A 22792-nucleotide genomic window follows, 5' to 3' on the forward strand; every position below is an offset into this window, starting at 1 on the left:
CACGTGAGCTACAACACCACTTCTGACTTTTTCCATGTATGTGGTACCAAGGAATTGAACCCAGGGCTTCATGTACGCTAGGCATGCACTTTACCATGATCCCTCCCCTCCCCTACTCTCCTATGACAATCTTATCTTCAGTTAACCACTCAAAAACTAAAGTGGTAGTTGGGAGTTGTGGCTCATGCCTGTAATCCTAGTTACTCAAGAAGCTGAGGATCTCAGTTCAAAGCCAGCTGGGGCACTAAAGATCGTGAGACTCATCTCTATTTACCACTAGAAAACTGGAATGAAGCTGTGGCTCAAGGGGTAGGGCAATAGCCTGGAGCTGAAGAGCTCAGGGACAAGCCCAGGCTTATGTATGGGTAGGGTAGTAGTCTTGAGCTAGAGAGCTCAGAAACAGTGCCCAGGCATAGACCAAAGGGGAAAAAAAAGTGGTAGAGCACAAGCCTTGAGCAAAAGAGCTCAGGGACAGCACCGAGGCCCTAAGTTCAAGCCACTGACAAAACAACAACAATAACAACAACAAAAAAGCCTGAAAATCTCTTCTTTTCCTTATTCCTATTCCTTCTGTAGAGGTTATATTCACATGCAGATCCTTGGTTAGAGGCAGGCTGCCACTCCAGGAAGTTTAGTGATAGTTAGCATTTTTTTCCTATTGCTCAATTTCTTTTTCTTTTTTTCTTTCTTTTTGTCTACAAGGTCTTATAATCTAGCCTTGGCTGGCCTCATGCTCACAATTCTTCTGGTCAGTCTCCTAAGTGCAATGGCATCATATCTGATTTTATTGCCCCCCCTCCTTTTTTTTTTCTATTTTGTCATTTTAGGGAAGAGGTCATATAGATTGGATTTCTAACTTTTGCCTACTTCCTTCTTCCCTTTTATTGGACTAAGTATAAGGAAGCTTGTTTAAATAAATTTTAGGTTCTCAGTATTCTGCATTTTCAATAGGCTTACAGTTACTTTTTGTTGATTTTTCCCAGGCTGGATTTTGATGATGATGGAGAAGGGAACAGTAAATTTTTGAGGTAAGAGTTTGAAAATTTTTCTTGAGATTTTTTATATTGAAAATTAGTTACTAATATTTATAGTTCTGACTACTAATATTTTTGTTCTTATGCCTAAGAAGAGTGGTTTATCTTAGAACTATATTTTCATATTATACCCCATAAAGTTTTCAGACATTCTATGAATAATTTCAAAGACCTCAGTGAAGAGAGGACAGAGAGTTTACAAGAACCTCTGATTATCAGTTACCTGTTGATGCATGGTTTAAGAAGAACAACAAGGGCTGGGAGTTTGGCCTAATGGTAGTGCTTGCCTAGCATGCACAAAGACCTGGGTTCGATTCCTCGGTACCACATACATAGAAAAAAGCCAGAAATAATGCTATGACTCAAGTGGTAGAGCTCTAGCCTTGAGAAAGTCCAAGGACAGTGCCCAGGCCCATAGTTCATAGCCCAGGAATGGCCAAAAAAAAAGGAGAAGAAGAAGATTGCCTCGTGGTGGCTCACTCCTGTAATCCTAGCTACTCAGGATGCTGAAATCTGAGGATTGGGTTCAAAACCAGCCCAGGCACTAAAAAGTCTGTGAGACTCTTATCTCCAGTTAACCGCCAGAAACCCAGAAGTGGTGCTATGACTCAAGGGGTAGGGTGGTAGCCTTGAGCTGAAGAGCTCAGCGACAGCACCCAGGCCCAGAGTTCAAGTCCCACAACTGACGAAGAAGAAGAAGCGGAGGAGGAGGAGAATGTGAAGGAGGAGGAGGAGTGTATTATTTCTCACAGTTCTGAGGAGTCATTGCATGGTTATTCTGCTGATCTTGCCTAGACTTGCTCATAAGCCATATTTGCCTAGTGATCAGCTAAGTTCAGCTCAACTGCAGTGGTTGTGTATGTTTGTAAGAAGGCAAGTCTGAGTTTCTTCATATTATAATGACTATACTACAAGTAAAACACACTGGCAAGTCCCCTTGTGCTTAACAAGTTTCTACTTCTATGACATTTGCTAATGTCTTATTGGCCAAACAAAGTCATGTGATTGTGTCTTGGGTTGGTGTTGGAGAGGGCTGTGAAAGGAAGTAGACACTGGGAGATATAATTTGTTAATGTGTAACTGAGTAATACCTTCTGATATCATTTATTGATTCCCTCTATAAGAAGGAGAAATTGGAGCATACATATTTATGTGTGTATATATGTATATATATTCCAAAGTGTATGTATTTTTTGCTTATGTAGTACTGGGCTTTGAACTTAGAGTCATACTTGCTAGGTAGGTGGTTTTCTGCTTAGCAATGCCCACAGCTCTTTTTGCTTTCAGTTATTTTGCAAGTAGGGCCTTGAGATTATTTCCTGGGTCAGCCTGGACTACAGTTTTCCTACTAATACCTTGCTCCATAGCTGGAGATTTCAGGCACTTTTTTGATGAGGTGAGGCCTTGCTGTCTTTTACTCTATCTGGTCTCAAACTATAATCTTCCTGAAAAATGTCTTCCAAGTAGCCGAGATTTCAGTTGTAAACTATTGTGTCTGCTGGTTTGTATGCTTGAGTAATGAATCTTCTGGAGCACTGAAACTGGATTTTTATTTTTATCTTACTTTTTTTGTGGATCATGTGGCTTGAACTCTGGGTGTAGGTGCTGTCCTTGAGCTCTTCAGTATAAGACTACTGCCCTATCCCTGGAGCCATAGTGCTACTTCCGGTTTTCTAGTGATTATTGGAAATAAGAGTCTCACTGTCTTTAGTGCTGGGGCCTGGCTTTGAACCCCAGTCCTCAGATCTCAGCCTCCTAAGTACCTAGGATTACAGGCATGAGGTTGTGGGCTGGCTGAAACTGGATTTTAAAATATATTTTTAAAGGGATTCTTCCAGAAAGGTGGGATATTTTGGCACAAAATAAAAAAAGCAAAACGTTTGCTATTCAGCAAGAACATACCTGGCCAGGAGTGTGGCCTAGTGATAGAGTGCTTGCCTAATATTCAGGAAACCTTGGGTTCTATTCCTTGGTAACAAATACATAGAAAAAGCCAGAAGTAGTGCTGTGGCTCAAGTTGTAGAGCACTGGCCTTGATAAAGCCCTAGGACATTGCCCAGGCCCTGAATTCAAGCCTCAGGAATGCCCCTCAAGAAATATATAATTTGGTTATATGATTAGCAAAGCTTCATTTATTTTATTGTTTTACTAATTTATTAATTTAAATTTGGGGCAGTACTAGAGTCCCATGCTTGCTAAGCTTTAGGGGTTTGTTTGTTTGTTTGTTTGTTTATTGCCAGTCCTGGGGCTTGAATTCAGGGCCTGAGCGCTGTCCTTGGGCTTTCTCTATGCTAGAGCTCTACCACTTGAGCCATAGCACCATTTTCAGCATTTTTCTATGTATGTGATACTGAGGAATCCAACCCCGGTTTTCGTGCATGCTAGGCAAGCACTCTACTATGAGGCCAAAGTCCTGTAGCCCCTCCCCCTCCTTTTCTTTTTTGGCCAGTCTTGAGGCTTGAACTCAGGGCCTGAGCACTGTCCTTGGGGCTTTCTCCATGCTAGAGCTCTACCACTTGAGCCATGGCACCAACTGCTAACTTTTTCTATGTATTTAGTAGCCAAGGAATCAAACCTAGGTCTTTGTGCATGCTAGGCCAACACTCTATTGCTAAGCCAAACTCCTGGCCCTAGGGGCTTTAATTTTTAAATTTTATTTTTATTTACTTATTTATTTTGCCTGTCATGGGGTTTGAACTGCCTTCTGATGTTTTTTTATTTTTTTTTATTTTTTTGGTCATGGAGCTTGAACTTGGGTACTGGACACTGTTCCTGAGCCTCTTTGTATTCAAGTCTAGTATCCTACCACTTAAGCCACAGTACTACTTCTGGCTTTTTCTGAATAGTTTATTGGAGATGAGAGTCCCATTGACTTTCCTACTCAAGCTGGCTTTGAAGTTTGGTTTGCAGGTCTCTGCCTCCTGAGTAGCTATGATTATAAGTGTGAGCCACCAATGCCTATCTTCTACTTTTTATTTTTTATACAAAAAACTGTCCAAATTGTAAATTGTTCACTATTGTTTAGTTTTTTTTTTTTTTTTTTTTTTTTTTTGCCAGTCCTGGGCTTGAGCTCAGGGCCTGAGCACTGTCCTTGGGTTTTCTCAAGGCTAGAGCTCTACCACTTGAGCCTCAGCACCACTTCCGGCTTTTTTCTATGTATGTGGTACTGAGGAATTGAACCCGGGTCTTCATACATGCTAGGCAAGCACTTTAACCACTAGGCCAAACTCCCGGCCCCTGTTTTGTTTTGTTTTTTTGCCAGTCCTGGGCTTGAGCTCAGGGCCTGAGCGCTGTCCTTGGACTTTCTCAAGGCTAGAGCTCTGCCACTTGAGACTCAGCACCACTTCTAGCTTTTTTCTATGTATGTGGTACCGAGGAATCGAACCCGGGTCTTCATGCATGCTAGGCAAGCACTTTAACCACTAGGCCAAACTACCGGCCTATGGTTTAGGTTTTTAAAAAATGTTTAATACAGTTAGTAGATACAGTAGTATCTATGTTTTTTCACCTTTTTTAAATGGTAATTAATAGAATGGTTACATTATATTCCCCAGATAAAAGGTGCATTACTCCACAAACATTGATACCCCTTCTCATGTTTTTGTCCCCAGGTCCCTCCCCCAAGCCCGTACTTATATATTTTTATATATTTTTTATTATAATTAATAGAAGGGTTACATGATATTTGCCAGATAATCGTACTTATATTTTTTATAACATTAAAAGGTAAGATTCATATTTCTAGCAACTGACTAGTTGATGAGCCTTGCCAGATACTCTTGAAAACAACTGTAACTGGGTTACCATAAGAAATTAGGGCCAACCTATATGCTTGTGGCTCATACCTGTAATCCTAGCTACTTAGGAAATTGAGATTTGAAGATCATGGTTTGAAGCTAGCCAGGGCAGGAAAGTCCATGAAACTCTTATCTCCAAGTGGAAGTGGAGCTGTGGCTCTAGTGGTAGAGCAGCCTTGAGCAAAAGAAGCTCAGGACAGCATCTGGGCTCTAAGTTTAAGTTCAGAACTGTCACTGAAAAAAAAAAAATTAAAGAAAGAAAAAGAAAAAAGAGTGATTTAAAATGGGCTAGGAGTCATAACTCAGTGGTAGAGCATGTACTATGAGGCAAGAGGCCCTGGTTTCAATCCAGGTCTGAGAAAAGACAAACACACACACACACACACACAAGTCCAAATCATTATTCATTGAAAATGAATAGAAACCTTCCCTCTATCCTTAGGATTCACTGAGTCTGTGAGTTAATCTGTGGACAGAAAGGAAAGCAGAAGAAAAGACAGACTTAAAAAAAGGTAGATTCATGATATGTAAGCTCTGAAAATACACACAAGTGTGTGTGGGGGTGTAGGGGAAAGAGTGAGATGGAGGCATAGGAAATCAGAGTAAGTATACAAACATCCAGTGGAGCGTTCAGAACTAATGTGCCCTCCTCATAGATAGAGGGAGGGAGATGCAGGTAACTCAGAACCTAGTAAGTGATTTGGAGAAAGGATGAATAGGCTTTAGTATAATAGGTGGTACTGTACTAATAAGGTTCCTAGCAATATATGGCTGTTTTTCTTTCTGTTCTGAGCATATAAGTTGGAAAGTCAGAATTTATTTTTCACATACATTCATTTTAGTACAATAATCAATATAGACCAAACAGTTATGTTTGGAATGTCATTTACTGACTCTTCTAAGATAAGGTATCTGCCCATATGAGCTACCACATTGATTGGCTTAAATAAACAGGTCAACAGATGAGATCAACTTTTGTAGGACAGTGATAAATGACAAAGAGACTGTTACTTACGGAGGCTGTTATGGAAACAGCTTTTTTTTTTTTGACCAGTCCTAGGGATTGAACTCAAGGTCTGGGCACTGTCCTTGAACTTTTTCAAGGCTAGGGCTCTGCCACTTGAGCCCCAGCACCATTTCCAGCTTTTTTAATGTATGTGGTACCGAGGAATTGAACCTGGGTCTTCTTGCATGCTAGGCAAGCACTCTACCACTAGGCCAAACTTCCAGCCCCAGCTTTTTTTTTTTCTTTTTTTGTCAGTTGTGCTGCTAGAACTCTGGGCTTGGGTGCTGTCCCCGAGCTCTTCATCTCAAGGCTAGTGCACCACCACTTTGAGCCATAGTATCACTTTTGGTTTTCCGGTGGTTAGTTGAAGATGAGTCTCACAGACTTTTGCACCTTTGAACCACATGGCTTTGAACCACGATCCTCAGATCTCAGCCTCCTGAGTAGCTAGGATTGCAGGCATGAACCACTGATGGCCTGCTAGAGATACATTGAGAATCAGAGAGGCCTTGGAGGAGTGCACATTCCATCTGAGATTGAAATGTTAAGTAGGCAAATTGGGATGACTGGTTTGGGTAGAATAAGTAGATAGAAATTCTGCCACATGGTATAAAATGTAGGAATGTTGGATTTTTATACTAAGTACGGTAAGCCAGTCACAAAAAGACAAATATTGCTAAGCACTGGTGGCTCATGCCGTTACTCAGGAGGCTGAGATTTGACGACTGAGGTTCGAAACTGGTCTGGGCCAGAAAGTCCATGAGACTTACTTATCTCCAGTTAACCACCAAAAATAAGAAGTAGGACTGTGGTTCAAAGTGGTAGAGCACTAGCTTTGAGCTATTTGCTCAGGGACAGTGCTCAAGCTGAGTTAAAGCCTCAGGACTGGCAGGGGAGGGGGAAAAATTACATGATTCAACATGATTCAGCTTTTGTGAGGTATGCGTTATTATATAAGTAATTAAACTCATAGACACAGAAAGTAGAATGGTGCTTGGCAGTGTTGAAGGTTGAAGGTAAGGGAGACTAGTATCCAATGAATATAGTTTCAGTTGTGCAGGATGGAACTTTTTTTTTTTTGCCAGTACTGGGGCTTGAACTCAGAGTCTGGGCACTGTCCTTGTGCTTTCTTAAGGTTAGCACTCTACCACTTGAGCCATATTACTACTTATAGCTTTTTCTATGTATGTGGTACCAAGGAATTGAACCCAGGATTTCATGCATTCTAGGCAAGCACTGTAACAGTAGGCCACACTCCCAGCCCCAGTGTGGAACATTTTAGATTAACTTTTTTGTGTGTGTGTGGGTCATGGGGCTTGAACTAGGCCTGGTTACTGCCCCTAAAGGCTACTGCCCTACCCTTGAGCCAAGCCCCACTTCCCATTTTCTAGAGGTTAATGGGAGATAAGAGTCTCAGGTCCTTTTCTGTCCTGGCTGGCTTTGAACTTTGATCCTCAAATCTCAGCCTCCTGAGTAGCTAGGATTACAGGCATGAGCCACTGCACCCGGCTAGATTAACTTTTTACCACAGAGTGAATTGACCACTGAACTGGATTGGGAGACATGGCATAAATAGGAGTTCCTGGCTAGCAAGCACAAGAGTAGTTCAAACCCTAGTGTTTTTGTTTTTCTCTGGTCATGGGATTTGGACTCTGGACCTGGGTGCTGTCCCTGAGCTCTTCAGCTCAAGGCTACTGCCTAACACTGGGCCTGGACATTGTCCCTGAACTCTTCAGCTCAAGGCTACTGACCTACCCCTTGAGCCTCAGCACCACTTCGGATTTCTGGTGGTAAATTGGAGATAACAGTCTCATGGTATTTAGTGCCTAGGCTCGCTTTGAACCCTAATCCTTAGATCTCAGCCTCGTTTTTTTTTTTTTTTTTTTGCCAGTCCTGGGCTTGAGCTCAGGGCCTGAGCACTGTCCTTGGATCTTCTCAAGGCTAGAGCTCTACCACTTGAGCCTCAGCCCCACTTCCGGCTTTTTTCTATGTATGTGGTACCAAGGAATCAAACCCGGGTCTTCAGGCATGCTAGGCAAGCACTTTAACCACTAGGCCTAACTCCCAGCCCAGATCTCAGCCTCTTGAGTAGCTAGGATTACAGGTGTGAGCCACCTCTCCTGGCACTAGTATATATATATATTTTTTAAGATAATTTTGTGTTTGTATGTATGTACATCTGTGCATGCTGGTACTGGCACTTGAATTCAGGGCCTCATAATCTCACTTGGCTTTTTCACTCAAGTCACATCTCTGTTTCCAGCTTTTGGCTGGTTAATAAGAAATAAATGTCTCACAGATTTTACTATCCAGACTGGCTTTGAACAAGGATCCTCAGATTTCTGAATAGTTAGGATTATAGGCATGAGTCACCAGTGCCGGGTAGTATTTTTTTTCCTGCAATTTTTAAAAGGGGAAAATGAATATATCCCTAATATATCCATATATGTATATTGTTTCTTGCTGGTCCTGAGGCTTGAACTCAGGGCTTGGATGCTCTCCTTGAGCTTCTTTTATTCAAGGCTAGGGCTCTACCATTTGAACCACAGTGTCACTTTTGGCTTTTTTTTCCCCCCTTTGAGTAGTTTATTGGAAATAAGAGTCTCCCAGACTTTCCTGGCTGGGCTGGCTTCAAAGTATTATCCTCAGATCTCGGCCTCCTGAGTAGCTAGGTTTACAGGTGTAAGCCACCAGTGCCCAGCTTTTATTGCTAATTGTATAGTGTTACTAACAGGGTAGTTAGCTATGTTTTTTTTTTTTTTTTTTTTTGCCAGTCCTGGGCTTGAGCTCAGGGCCTGAGCACTGTCCTTGGACTTTCTCAAGGTTAGAGCTCTACCACTTGAGCCTCAGCACCACTTCCGGCTTTTTTCTATGCATGTGGTACCGAGGAATCGAACCCGGGTATTCATGCATGCTAGGCAAGCACTTTAACCACTAGGCCAAACTCCCGGTCCTTGTTTTTTTTTTTTATGTCTGTTGTGGCTTCAAATCTGGGCCAGGGTACTGTCCTTGAGCTCTTCAGCTCAAGGCTACTGCCCCCCCCTGGAGCCACAGTGCCACTTCCGGTTTTCTAGTGGTCAATTGGAGATAAGAGTTTCAAGGATTTTAGTACCTGGGCTGGCTTTCAAATGCTTTCTTCAGATCTTAGCCTCCTCCTAAGTAGCTAGGATTACAGGGTGAGCCACTGGTGCCCAGCTTTTTTTAAAAAATGTCTGATAAGGTAATGAAGATATCAGGAACCTGGCAAATATTAGTCATGAGATTATTTAAGTTCTTTGGGGTGCTGTGCTGTTTGTTTTTATTATTTTATTATTCTTTTCCATGAGCTCTTTTTTTTTTTTTTTTTTTTTTTTTTTTTGCCAATCCTGGGGCTTGAACTCAGGGCCTGGGCATTGTCCATAAGCCTCTGTGCTCAAGGCTAGCACTCAACCACTTGAACCACAGCACCACTTCTGGCCTTTCTCTGTGTATGTGGTACTGAAGAATTGAACCCAGGACTTCATGCATGCGAGGCAAGCACTCTACCACTAGGCCAAACTCCTGGCCCCTGTGTGCTTTTTCTTTTTGAACATTTTAATTTCTAATTCTAGTTTTCACATCAGGGTGTAATAAATATAACAAATGTGATGCTTTGAATTAAATGAATCATTTTTTTTTCTCCTTCAGGTGTGATGATGATCAGATGTGTAATGATAAGGAGCGGTTTGCCAGGTAATCTAGATCGTTTTGGTCTTTGTTATAGGACCAGACAATATAATCATCCTAAATTTTAATTTTATCTGAGTGAGTGGATTTCTCTAGTCTTTTTTCCTTTTCTAAAAGGTGATGAAACAGTATTATAGCTCTTGTATATGTTCATGTGACATGGCTTTAACTCAGAGTTAATATTTTATATAGTGCTTTCCTATGTATGTGACACATAGAGGAGTACGCAGCAAGGGTACTGTATATCTTTAGAAACATAGATTGTGGATTTCTTGATTTCGTTTGCTATTCAATTGGTACAGAATTAATGGAGGAGTCTTTATAGCAAATGATTTTATTCACTAAGAAATGACAAAGCCATTGAAACTGGAGTTTTGAATGAAAGAAACATAATCTGTTTTAATTACTGTCAAGATGATGAAATATACTTATTCCCTTCCTTCCCCCCTTTTTTTTCTGATAGGAGAACTTGAATTCAGGGCCTGGGTGCTGTCCCTGAGCTCTTTTGCTTATGGCTAGCACTGTACCCCTTTAATCATACCTTCTCCCGTGGTTATTTGGTGGCTAATATAAGAGTGTCATAGAATTTGTTGCCTGGGCTGTCTTTGAACTGCACTTCTCAGCTCTCAGTTCCTGAGTAGATAAATTACAAGTGTGGGCCATTGGTGCCCAGCCAGTGGTTTATTTTTTTTTACAAATTAAGTTTGTGGATTTGTGGGAATGAGTATCTTCCTAGCAAGCATGAAGTCCAAAGTTCAAATCATAATACTACCAGAAAAATAAATTTGTAACAACTGCAGAAAATTAATAATCTTACTTAAAAATGAAATACTTTGCTTTTATATTTTTTATTTTTGTGTTGGTACTGGGACTTGAATTCAAGGCCTTCTACTCTGTCTTGCCCTTTTCAATTATGGCTGGTATTCTACCACTTCAGCCAGGCCTCCAGTTGGCATTTTACATAGTTGAAGACAGAGTCTCATACATTTTGGCTGGTTTAAAACATCGATTCTCTAAGAGTCAGCCTTATGAGTAGTTAGGGCATGTGCCATTGGTATTCAGCATAGTGAAATACTTTGTTCATTGCTGAAGTTTGCCACTTTAAGAACAACCGATTTTTTTTTTTTTGCCAGTCCTGGGCCTTGAACTCAGGGCCTGAGCACTGTCTTTGGGCTTTCCTCAAGGCTAGTGCTCTACCATTTGAGCCACAGCACCACTTCTGGCTTTTTTCTATGTATGTGGTACCAAGGAGTCAAACCTGGGTCTTTGTGCATGCTAGGCAAGCACTCTACCTCTAGGCCAAACTCCCGGCCTCAGAACCACTGATCTCTAAAATCAAGAAATATTGGATTGTGTAGATTTAAATCCTCTGAAACAGTAAGATGCCACCACATGCTTTGAGTTAGAATATTTTATAGATAATAAAAATTTGATATTGATATTTCCATCATGGCAGTTTATAGGTTTGGTAACAGAGAGGACTTTAGTGAGGGTAGTAGAAAGAAGCTGTTGAAATGGTAAGAGAGCAATGAAGTCATGAGCGTATGAGCCAGAGTAGTGGAAATAAAACAAGGAAAGGGGAAGAAATAGGTTTATAAAAATTATTTGTCAAAACTACTTCAGTTAGATCATCATAAAGTCTTAATGTGAACAATTTCTAAAATGAGTTGATAGAAATTTGGAAGATAGTTTTTCAAGCTATATTAAAAAGTTAATATATCAGCCAGGGTGCCAGTGGCTTATACCTGTAATCCTAGCTATTCAAGAGATTGAGATCTATGATTCAGAACCAGCCTGGGCAGGAAGTTCTGTGAGACTCTTATCTCCATTAAAGCTGGAAGTAGAGCTGTAGTAGAGCTCAAGTGGTAGTGTGCCTAGCCTTGAGCAAAAACGCTGAGGGATAGCACTCAGGCCTTGGGTTCAAGCCCCAGGATCAGTGTCAATTAGTCTGGGTGGTTCAGGTCCACAGTCTCTTGACTGAAATTCCAAAACACTGTGAAAATGTGCCCTGAGCTATTTTAGTTTTCATTTGTATGCATATCTATACGTTTATTTAGAAATGTTGTGGATTTGAGGTGAAAAGATTTTTCTTTTTTTGTGTACTGATATTTATTTATTTATTTATTTATTTGCTAGTCCTGGGGCTTGAACTCAGGGCCTGAGCACTGTCCTTGGGCTTTCTCAAGGCTAGAGCTCTACCACTTGAGCCACAGCACCATTTCCAGCTTTTTCTGTGTATATGGTACTGAGGAATTAGGTCTTTTAGGAATTTTAGATATTTAATTTTCTTTCAAACAATGGAACTCAACCCTTAAATTTATGACTTGCAAAGATAGTTCATCTCATATACTTTTAGGGTTTGTTGTTGTTTTTGCCATTCTTGGAGCTTGAACTCAGGGCCTGGTCACTGTCCTTGGACACTTTTGCACTGCTCTGCCGCTTGAGCCAGAGCACCACTTCTGGCTTTTTCTGAGTATGTGATACTGAGGAATCCAGCCTAGGGCATGTGCAAGCGAGACAAGCACTCTACCACTGGGCTGTGCTCCTGGCCCCATCTCATATACTTTTGAGAGTTTAATAGACAGCCATCAAAAGCTAAAAAAAGAATGAATTTTCTCAAATTTTGAAAAAAAAAAATCTGTTTGGGCTGAGAATGTGGCTTAGTTGTAGAGTGCTTCCCTAGCATGCTTGAAGCCCTGGGTTTGATTCCTCAGTACCACGTACACAGAAAAAGCTGGAAGTGGGTATGTGGTTCAAGTGATAGAGCTCTAGCCTTGAGCTGAGAGAGGCTCAAGGATAGAACCCAGTCCCTAAGTTCAAGCCCCAGGACTGGCAATCCCCCCCCCCAAAAAAAAAGCCAACTGTTTTTTTGTTTGTTAGCAGGCTATCTGGAAGTAATAACTAAAGGAACCCTTAATATCATTGTTGTCATTCTGTGTTCTCATCAAGAGTACATACATAAAGTTTTACATGGTTCTTACTGTTACTGTTTGTCTTTTTTTCCTTTAGAGTATTTTATCGAATATTTGCCATGTGCTGCTAAAATCATTGCTTTTTGTTCCTTTTGTTTTTTTGGGAAGGGTCTCACTATGTTGAAGTCTACCCTCAAACTCATGATCCCCCTGTCTCAAATCTCCCAAATACTGGTGGGAGCCACTGTGCCCACTTTTGTCATTGTCATTTTTCATAATTAAACTTTCCATACTGTTAATATGTTTTACTTTACTTAGACATTTTATTTGAGACTTATCTATCAATCTAAAATATAATTGAGCTGGGTGCAGTGGCTCACGCCTAAAATCCTAGCTATTCTGGAGGCTGAGATCTGAGGATCAAAGTTCAAAGCCAGCCTAGGCACAAAGGATCTGAGACTCTTATCTCCAAGTAACCTCTAGAAAATGAGAAGTGTGGCTTGGCTCAAGGGTAGGGTGGTAGCCTTGAACTGAAGAGCTCAGGGACTATGCCGAGGCCAAGTTCAAGCCCCATGACCCACCCCCCCCTCAAAAATATATATATATATATATATATATTTGAGTACTTATACATTGATCCTCTAAAACTTTGTTTCTTTTCTTTCCTTTTTTCTTGTTGTTGGTCATGGTTGGTCCTTTTTGTTTTTTAAATTGACATCCATTCTTACGGTAACATGTAATGATGATTATCTTCATCCAGAGGAGGAAGAATTGATTTACCCATGCCTTTGTTATGCTGTGGGAAATAGTAAAGTAATAGATTCAAAATTAAGAATTTAAATTTAGCTGTTAGGTTCCCGCCCTCCCCCCTGGCCCCCAGTCCTGCGGCTTGAAACTCAGGGCCTGGGTGCTGTCTCTGGTCTTCTTATGCTCAAGATTAGCACTCTACCACTTGAGCCAGAACACCACTTCTTGCTTTCTTTGAGTGTTTTATTAGCTGGCTTCAAACCCTGATCCTCAGATCTCATTCAACTTCCTCAGTAGCTAGGATTACAGGCATGAGCCACCTGCACCTGGCAGCTCTTGGTTTTACTTAATATAATTCCTCTACTAAAATCTGGTCTGTTATTTTGTCTTTTTTGTTGTTATTTTGTCATTTGTGCATATGTGCTTTTTTGTGTGTGTACATGTATGTGTATAGGATGGGATTTAATTGTGATCATTTAACACTATCTTTACTCTCTTTAATTTTTTTTCATTATAGAATAGTACATGTGCAGGCCAGGCATGGTGGCTCATGCCTGTAATCCTAGCTTACTGAGGAGATTGAGATCTGAGGATCAAGGTTCAAAGCCAGCTGGGGCTCAAGGGGTAGGGTAGTAGCTTGAGCTGAAGAGCTCAGAGACAGCTCCCAGGCCCAGAGTTCAAGCCCCACAACCCACACACACACAAAAAAAAAAGTAGAAAAGATAAAAGAAAAAAGAAAGAATAGTACATGTGCCTATTATTTTCTTTCCAGATTGAGAGCAGTATATATATAAGAATTTTTTTTTTCTACCTCCGCCAGTCCTGAGGTCAAAGTCCTGGGGCTTGACCTCAGGGCCTGGGCATTGTCCTTAAGTTTTCCCAAGGTTAGAGGTCTACCACTTTAGCCATAGCACAACTTCTGGCTTTTTCTGTATATGGAGTACTAGGGAATTGAACCCAGGGCTTTGTGAATGCTAGATGACCACTCTACCACTTAGGCCATGCTCTCTGCTCCCAAGAACGGTATTTTTGAATTCCTTTGATATTTCTTGTTCAAACTATATATGCTTGGTTCCTATAGAGATTGGTTGATAAAATGCTTTGTGTTGAAATCTCAATTTATAGTTTGCCTTGCTTTTATGTTGACCTTCATATTATAAGTGAATCTTCTTTATCCTAACAGATAGCTTTATAAATTAAAGGCAGGATTCCAACGTGTATTTCCATTTCCCTCTCTGTTCTCTGCATTTCGTTTTTTTCTCTTTTCTCCCCTATCTCTTCTCCCCACTCTTCTTCCCTTTTCCCTTTCCCCTTTTTCTATTTCAATTTCCTTTTTTTTTTTAATTTAAATTTTAGCTTAGTTCATTAATTCTGTTTTTAGGTCGGATGATGAACAGAGCTCTGCGGATAAAGAGAGACTTGCCAGGTAGGAGAACAGTGTTGTTTAGCATGATGAAGCAGATGCTGCTGCTTTTGTATCCTTTTTCTTACTCTATCTTTTCCCATTTCTCTTTGTATTCTTCCTTATCTATGGCAAGAAAGGACAAGAGTTTTTAGAAGTTTGGGTGTAACAGGAACTTTGGCTTCCTCCCATCAGAAAGTGGGTGAGTTGAGGGAACTTTACTTAGGAATTTAAGAATTTGCTATTTTAACTTCATATTTTTCCTCTTTCTCTCAACAAGTTTCATGTAACCAAAAGGATTTACAAATAATGCTGCTGTGTCAGTACTTTAACAGGAAAACACATTTTATTAGAAAACTAATATAAAATATATCTGTATTTGACATTGTTCCCAGAATTTGGGCCTCAGCATTTATACCATATATCTCTAAAAGATTCACTTTTATTTTCCTATGTAGACTCATAGTCTAAACTGGTATGCCACAATAGAATTTATGTTACTTTGGTGATTGAGTCCTTATTTGTGTTTTTCCAGAAAAGTTTGTAGCCAGCTTGGCAAGGCTAATAAAAAATCAGATTTCAGCCTGTCAGAGGTGGCTCATACCTGTAATCCTTGCTACTCAGGAGGCTGGGATCTGAGGATTGCATTGAAAGCTTGCTGGGGCACAAAAGTGAGTGATACTCTTATCTCAAGTTAACCACCAAAAAGCTGGAAGTGGAGCTATAGTTCAAGTGGTAGACTCAAGCACAAAAGACCAGTGATGGATAATGTCCAGGCAACTGTGTTCAAGCCCCAGGACTGGACTGGCACCCGCCCAAAAAAACCGAATCAGTTTTCTGTACTAAATTGTTAAAAATCTGTCAGGTACTAAGAAGATGAGTGCATGAAATTTAAATTCAATTTTCCATCTTTTCAGCAAAGTAACTAAATTTGGACCTATGTGATGAGAAGTTGCCATTTGGAAAGAAAACTCAAGAATCTCTTTGGAGCCAGGTGCCAGAGGCTCACACCTGTAATACTAGCTACTCAGGAGGCTGAGATCTGAGGATTGTAGTTTGAAGCTAGCCTGGGCAGGAAAGTCTGTAACACTCTTCATTTAGTCACCAAAAAAGCCTGTACACAGCTAGCTGTACACAGCGGGGGCAAGGTGGGGAACAATCTCTTTGGAGACTATAATTCTTTCTCCTCAGACATTTCTGTCTGATCTGTCTGGTATGTAATGCCTTAATAGTTGTAAACAACTATTTTTACTACCCCCCCTTATTTATCATTTACCCCTAAGCTGGGCTACAGACTCAGTTTGGTGCATTTCAGCCCATGCCTATTGCTATTGGTTTTTTTTTTTTTTTTAAGTTTTTTCTTTTTAAAAATTTTTATTGTAATGTATAGAGGGGTTACAGTTATATTCGCCAGATAGTAGGTGCATTACTTCTCACACATTTATACCTCTTCTAATGATTTTGTCTCCATTTCACTCCCCCCACCCTCTCCCTGCTATTATTTTTACACTTCAGAAAGGCTCTTCTTCTTGTACATGATGTTTTGAAGAAAGCATTACATTGTCCATGAGAGGAACGCAGGGAAAAAGTAAATTTGGATTAGGTTATAGATGAGATTTGTTTGTTTGTTTGTTTGGTTGGTTTTAGCCAGTCCTGGCTTGAACTCAAGGCCTGAGCACTGTCCTTGGGCTTTCTCAAGGCTAGAGCTCTACCACTTGAGCCACAGCACCACTTCTGGCTTTTTTTCTATGTATGTGGAATTGAACCTGGGTCTTCGTGCCTGCTAGGCAAGCACTCTACCACTAGGCTAAACTCCCAGACCTTCCACTTAAATTTTAATATAAAGCTGAGCACTTGAGGCTGGCTCATACCTATAATCCTGTTTTAAGACACTGAGGTCTAAGGATCATGGTTCAAAGCCAGCCTCTGTAGGAAAGTTCATGACACTTACCTCCAGTTAACCACCAAAAAGCCAAAAGTGGAGCTATAATTCAAGTGGTAGAATGCTAGCCTTGAGCAAAAAAGGTCAGGGATAATACTCAGGCCTTAAATTTGAGCCCTAGGATCATTAAAAAAAACGGGGGGGAATTTAAAAAGTAATATCCATCCATCTCAGTTTTTAGCAAGTTGTTAAAGAAATGTTCTCTTAGCTTTTGACTGGCAACCATATGATATTTTACATTCTCTTTTAAGAACTTTAAGCCAGGCACAGTGACTCACGTTTTTAATATTATCTACTTTGGAGGCTGACATCTGAGGATTGTGGTTCAAAGCCAGCCCCCAGCCTGGGCACTAAAGAACAAGCAATTCTTACCTCAAGTTAACCACTAGAAAATGGGAAGTGGGGTTGTGACTCAAAGGGTAGTGTTGTAGCCTTGAGCTAAAGAGCTCAGGGACAGCACCCAGGCCCAGAGTTCATTAGTTGGATAAATGAAACTTTTTTTTTTTTTTTTTTTGCCAGTCCTAGGACTTGACTCCGAGTCTGTGTGCACCTTTGCTCAAGGCTAGCACTCTACCCTCACTGGCCTGGAAATGTGATCCTCAGATCTCAGCCTCTTGAGTAGTTAGAATTATAGGTGTGAGCCACCAGTACCGGGCAGATAACTAAAACAAGACTCTCTCTCTCTCTCTCTCTCTCTCTCTCTCTCTCTCTCTCTCTCTCTCTCTCTCTCTCTCTCTCTCTTTCTCTTTTTTTTTTTTTTTTTTTTTTTTTTTGCCAGTCCCAGACCTTGTACTCAGGGCCTGAGCCACTGTCCTTAGGCTTTCTCAAGACTAGAGCTCTACCACTTGAGCCATAGCACCATTTCTGACTTTTTCTATGTATGTGGTACTGAGGAATCCAACCCGCGTCTTTGTGCATGCTAGGCACTCTACCACTAGACCAAACTCCTGACTCTAAAACTTAAGACTCTTACACTTACATTTTCAGTGTCATTAAGTGATTATTATAACAAAGCAACATTTTTTTTTTTTTTTTTTTTGCCACTCCTGGGCTTGAGCTCAGGGCCTGAGCACTGTCCTTGGACTTTCTCAAGGCTAGAGCTCTACCACTTGAGCCTCAGCATCACTCCGGCTTTTTTCTATGTATGTGGTACTGAGGAATCGAACCCGGGTCTTCATGCATGCTAGGCAAGCACTTTAACCACTAGGCCAAACTTCCGGCCCAACACTATCATTTCTTAAAACAGTTTTTGTTCTGAGGGAATGATATTTACATAGGAAATGAGGTTGCCAGGGATAGTGGGAATTGAGGTATCTGCTTGCTCTTTGTTTACCTTGTTAATTTCTATTCCATGCCTGCTCTGCATGAAGTTGGGGAACTTTACCTTTAATTTCTGAGATGTAAGCATCATTAAACCTAATTATTACATTCTTCAGCAGCACGCTTGGTATCCATATCACTGTCCCTGAGACCAAATAATTTTATGTGACCACCTGGATGGGTCTTCTTTCTCTTTCCATGTAGGGAAAATCACAGTGAGATTGAACGGCGGCGACGGAATAAGATGACAGCTTACATCACAGAACTGTCAGATATGGTACCCACTTGTAGTGCCTTGGCCCGAAAACCAGACAAGTTAACCATCTTACGCATGGCAGTTTCTCATATGAAGTCCTTGAGGGGAACTGGCAATACATCCACTGATGGATCCTACAAGCCATCTTTCCTCACTGATCAGGTCTCGGACTTAAAACTGTGAGAGAGTAGCTTCTGGGTGAATCAATTGAAACTTTTGATTTCTTTTTTTTTTTAGTAAGAATTTAATTATTCAGGAAAAATGCAGACCATGTAAAAATGAGTTTCAGTTCTTAGCTGAATAAGCCTTGTGGTATTAAGAAGAAAAGAATTATGGGGGCCAAGAGCATAACCTAGTGGTAGAGTGCTCACCTAGCATGCACAAATCCCTGGGTTTAGTTCCTGGGTACTCTATACACAGAAAAAGCTAGAAGTGTCTCTGTGGCTCAAGTGGCAGAGCACTAGCTTTGAGCAAAAAGTGTCCAAGGACAGTGCCCAGGCCCTGAGTTCAAATCTCAGAACTGGCAAAAAAAGAAGAAAAAGTTATGGAATCTATTTAGCAAATAAGGTATTTGACAACTTGATCCATAAATATAGCCTATAAAGGTAGAAAAATAATGACATCCCAGAGAGACTAGATAACTATGTCCTTGGATCCAGTTTTCATCCTTGGCTTTAGAGTTACAAGGGATGAAAGAAACTTGTTTTTATTGGTAGTTTTTATGCCTAGTATGTAGTATTCTATGCTCAGCCACACTTCATGCCCATTTTCTGCTGTTTATTTATTTTTATTTATTTTTGTTGGTAGTGGGGTTTGAACTCTGGGCCTAGGCACTGTCCCTGAGCTCAAGGCTTACTGCTCTACCCCTGAGCTTGGGTGTTGTCCCTGAGCTCTTCAGCTCAAGGCTACCACCTTACCCCTGGAGCCATAGCCCCACTACTCCTTTTCTAGTGATGAATCTCTCTGTTCTTTAGTGCCCGGGCTGGCTTTGAACTGTAGTCCTCAGATGTCAGCTTCCTGAGTAGCTAGCATTATAGGATTATAGCTACCACACCTGGCTTGCTGGTTATTTTTTTAAGGGCAGAAAAGAGCCTTATTATATGATAGATGTTGGAAGACAACACTTCAGTAGATCTTCAGCTGTCTTCAGAGGTACAGATAATGGCCTCAGATTTGATAAGGAGAATAGGGGACAGAAGGTGAAAATGTTATACATAGTTAAGAACATCAAAGGTGTATGGCCTAATTGACCATTAGCTCAGTCTTGTTCCTGGAAGAGTTCCAGAGAATTGTTATTACTTTATTACTGAAACAGAATAAGAACAAGGTGGTCTCTTGAATTTTGGGCTGTTTGCTGTAAGATGATAAGAAGACATTGCCTTTTACCCAAGATGATTATCACTAGATTTAGATTTTTCTATAGTAATCTGCCTTCTAGGAATGATTTTTTTTTTTTTTTGGGTCAGTCATGGGGCTTGAACTCTGGCTCCTGGGCACTGTCCCTGAGCTCTTCAGCTCAAGGCTACTACTCTACCCCTTGAGCCAATACCCCTGCTCCCATTTTCTGGTGGTTAATTGGAGATGAGAGTCTCACAGACTTTAGTGCCCAGGCTGGCTTTGAACCATGATTCTCAGATCTCAAGCTCCTGAGTAGCTAGGATTACAGGCGTGAGCCACTGTGCCTGCTGGGAAATCTTTTTTATTTCCCCTTTGTCTTGAGATGGTTAGGAGGAAGGGGTAGACAATGACAGAAAAATTGTGGACATAATGAAGGTAATTATATTTAAGGTAGAAACTGGCAGCCATGAATCTGGTATGAACCAGGAGTTGCATATGATTAGAAGTGTGTGTTCTAAAGGGGATCTTGCTTTTCATGAATAGAAATAATTTTTCAGAGTTCATTATTAACTTTCATTTCTTTTCCTTGGCCAGGAACTGAAACATTTGATCTTGGAGGCTGCAGATGGCTTTCTGTTTATTGTCTCATGTGAGACAGGTCAGGTGGTTTATGTCTCTGATTCAGTGACTCCTGTTTTGAACCAGCCACAGTCTGAATGGTTTGGCAGCACACTCTATGATCAAGTGCATCCAGATGATGTGGATAAACTCCGTGAGCAGCTTTCCACTTCAGAAAATGCCCTAACAGGTGAGCTATGTGGATGGCAAATAAATGGGAAGTTCTTTATTTTTTTGATGTGTAAGAGGATTTAAATTTTAAATTGGTTTGTTGGATCTGGCCAAAGCTTTAGAATTTTCTCCTTTAGTGAATATAATCAATTCTTTTTATTCACATTCAGATTATCTACTCCATGGCTCATTCTTTTTTTTTTTTTTTTTTTGCTAGTCCTGGGCTTGGGCTCAAGGCTTGAGCACTGTCCGTGGACTTTCTCAAGGCTAGCACTCTACCACTTGAGCCTCAGCACCACTTCCAGCTTTTTGCTATGTATGTGGGGTACCGAGGAATCGAACCCGGGTCTTCATGCATGCTAGGCAAGCACTCTACCACTAGGCTAAACTCCCGGCCCCCATCCATGGCTCATTCTTATAAAAAGATTTGTTTAGGGCTAGGAGTTTGGCCTAGTGGTAAGAGTGCTGGCCTAGCATGCATGAAGACCTAGATGCGATTCCTTTGTACTATATATATAGAAAAGGCCAGAAATGGTGCTGTGGCTCATGTGGTAGAGCTCTGGCCATGAGAAAGCCCAAGACAGTGCTCAAGCCCTGAGTTTAAACCCTGGGACTGGCAAAAAAAAAAAAAAAAAAAAAAAGGTTTAGTGATTATGTTCATATAATATAATCACTTATTTTTATCTTAATCATTTATAAAATCATTAAATTGAAATTCACTATGAGGTTTGCAATTATGATTTGACATATGTTCAACTGCTGAGACTTATTGTTAGAGGAATTAATACCTTAAATCCAAGTTTGTCCTTTGTTTTGTGCAGCAAAACACATGATTTTTTCTTTCTTTTTTTTTGGGGGGGGGATTGCTTGTACTGAGGCTGAAACTCGGGGTTGGAACATTGTCAATTAGCTTTTAGCATAAAGCTGGCACTCTTTATGTGAGTGAGACATAGTTCCACTTCTGGCTTTTTGGTGTTTCATTGGGGATAATCGGGTCTCATGGACTGAACATTCCTGATCTCTTCGTGCTTGTATATGTTTCATTTTTTACAGTTCTTCCTTTTCCTATAAAGAAGAGAAACAGTTTTGATATCAGACAGATGTATGTTTCTATACCATATAGCATATCAAATTTCTTTTTTTTTTTTTTGCCAGTCCTGGGCTTGAGCTCAGGGCCTGAGCACTGTCCTTGGACTCTCTCAAGGCTAGAGCTCTACCACTTGAGCCTCAGCACCACTTCCGGATTTTTTCTATGTATGTGGTACCAAGGAATCGAACCCGGGCCTTCGTGCATGCTAGGCAAGCACTTTAACCACTAGGCCAAACTCCCGGCCCCAGCATATCAAATTTCTATCGCATATAAAATTATTGACTCTGTGTATGTGTCTTTATGTAAAAGTAATCAGGAGCTTGAAATGGATGGTTCCCTGTAATGCTAGACACTTAGGAGGCCAAGATCTGGAAGACAGTGGTTCAAAGCCAGCCTGAGACTCCCTCTTCAAATAAACAGCCAAAAAGCCAGGTTTAAGGATCAAGTAGTAGAGCACCAGTTGTAAATGAAAAGGCAGATAGAGATGAGACCCTGGAGTTCAAGCCCTAGTACCAGCAAAACCCCAAAAACAATGACAACAAAACCTATCAGGCATAAGAATATATTCTTGCCTCTTTCTACTAGCTTCCCTTATACAAAGTTATTTTCTGTGTTATATTTGAATTTACAATTAGATTCATAGATGAGAATTGAAATAGTGTAGTCTTCAAAAAAACCATCTCCCACTTGGCCTATGCTGCTGTATGCAAAGCATTGGTAGGATGCTCACTTATCTTTGCTCCTAGTATTTCTCCCCTTGTTCCCTGTTGATGAGAATGCACTTCAGATTGTTCTTCCCATGTTTTTTTAGGGCGTATCCTGGATCTGAAGACTGGAACAGTTAAAAAGGAAGGTCAACAGTCTTCCATGAGAATGTGTATGGGCTCAAGAAGATCATTTATTTGTCGAATGAGGTATGAGAGGATTGAATTGTGAATTGGGGAAGGGGAGAAAAGGGAAAGGAAGGAAGAAAGAAAGGGTGGGAGGGAGAAAGAGAGGATTAATTTAGTTTTTTTTTTTTTTAATGGGTTGTTATTTTTGTTTTGGGGGGGATAGGGTCTTGCTATGATGCTTAGCCTGGCCTCAAACTTGAATCTTTCTTTCTCAGCTTTGTGTGTATATATATGTACCCATGGGACTTGAACTCAAGACCTCGGTGTTCTTCCTTAGCTTTTTCACTCAAGGCCAGCACTCTGCCACTTGAGCCATACCTCTACTTCAGGCTCTTTTTGGTAATTAATTGTTATGGGCTTTTCTGCTCCTGATAGCTTCAGACTGCAATCCTGAAAACTCAGTCTCCTGAGAACAGCTAGGATTATAGGTGTAAGCCCCCAATGCTCATCGTTGCCTTAGCCTCTTGAATTTTGGAATTACATTTGAGCATCACCACATTGGCTTAAGAAAAAGCAGGCTGAGGTCTGTAATCCTAGATACTCAGAAGGATGAGATTTGAG

The 22792-nt window shown here is 40.7% G+C and overlaps 1 protein-coding gene across 5 annotated transcripts in view; it reads left to right on the forward strand.

Annotated features, from left to right (window-relative positions):
- Nucleotides 1-22792, forward strand: part of Arnt (aryl hydrocarbon receptor nuclear translocator) — a 59025-nt gene that overhangs the window by 11434 nt on the left and 24799 nt on the right. For 2 of the 5 annotated variants that reach the window (XM_090341064.1, XM_090341065.1), the window contains exons 3-8: nucleotides 984-1028; nucleotides 9504-9548; nucleotides 14583-14627; nucleotides 18070-18283; nucleotides 20054-20267; nucleotides 22150-22252. In XM_090341064.1, coding sequence (XP_090197190.1) covers nucleotides 984-1028; nucleotides 9504-9548; nucleotides 14583-14627; nucleotides 18070-18283; nucleotides 20054-20267; nucleotides 22150-22252 — 666 coding nt within the window. Of the gene's footprint in view, nucleotides 1-983; nucleotides 1029-9503; nucleotides 9549-14582; nucleotides 14628-14742; nucleotides 14806-18069; nucleotides 18284-20053; nucleotides 20268-22149; nucleotides 22253-22792 lie in introns of those variants that run through there. The other 3 variants (XM_090341066.1, XM_090341068.1, XM_090341069.1) reach the window with 2 other exon arrangements.

The sequence above is a fragment of the Megascapheus bottae genome, chromosome 10 (assembly GCF_031878675.1).
Source record: "Megascapheus bottae isolate mThoBot1 chromosome 10, mThoBot2.hap1, whole genome shotgun sequence".
NCBI lineage: Eukaryota > Metazoa > Chordata > Mammalia > Rodentia > Geomyidae > Megascapheus > Megascapheus bottae.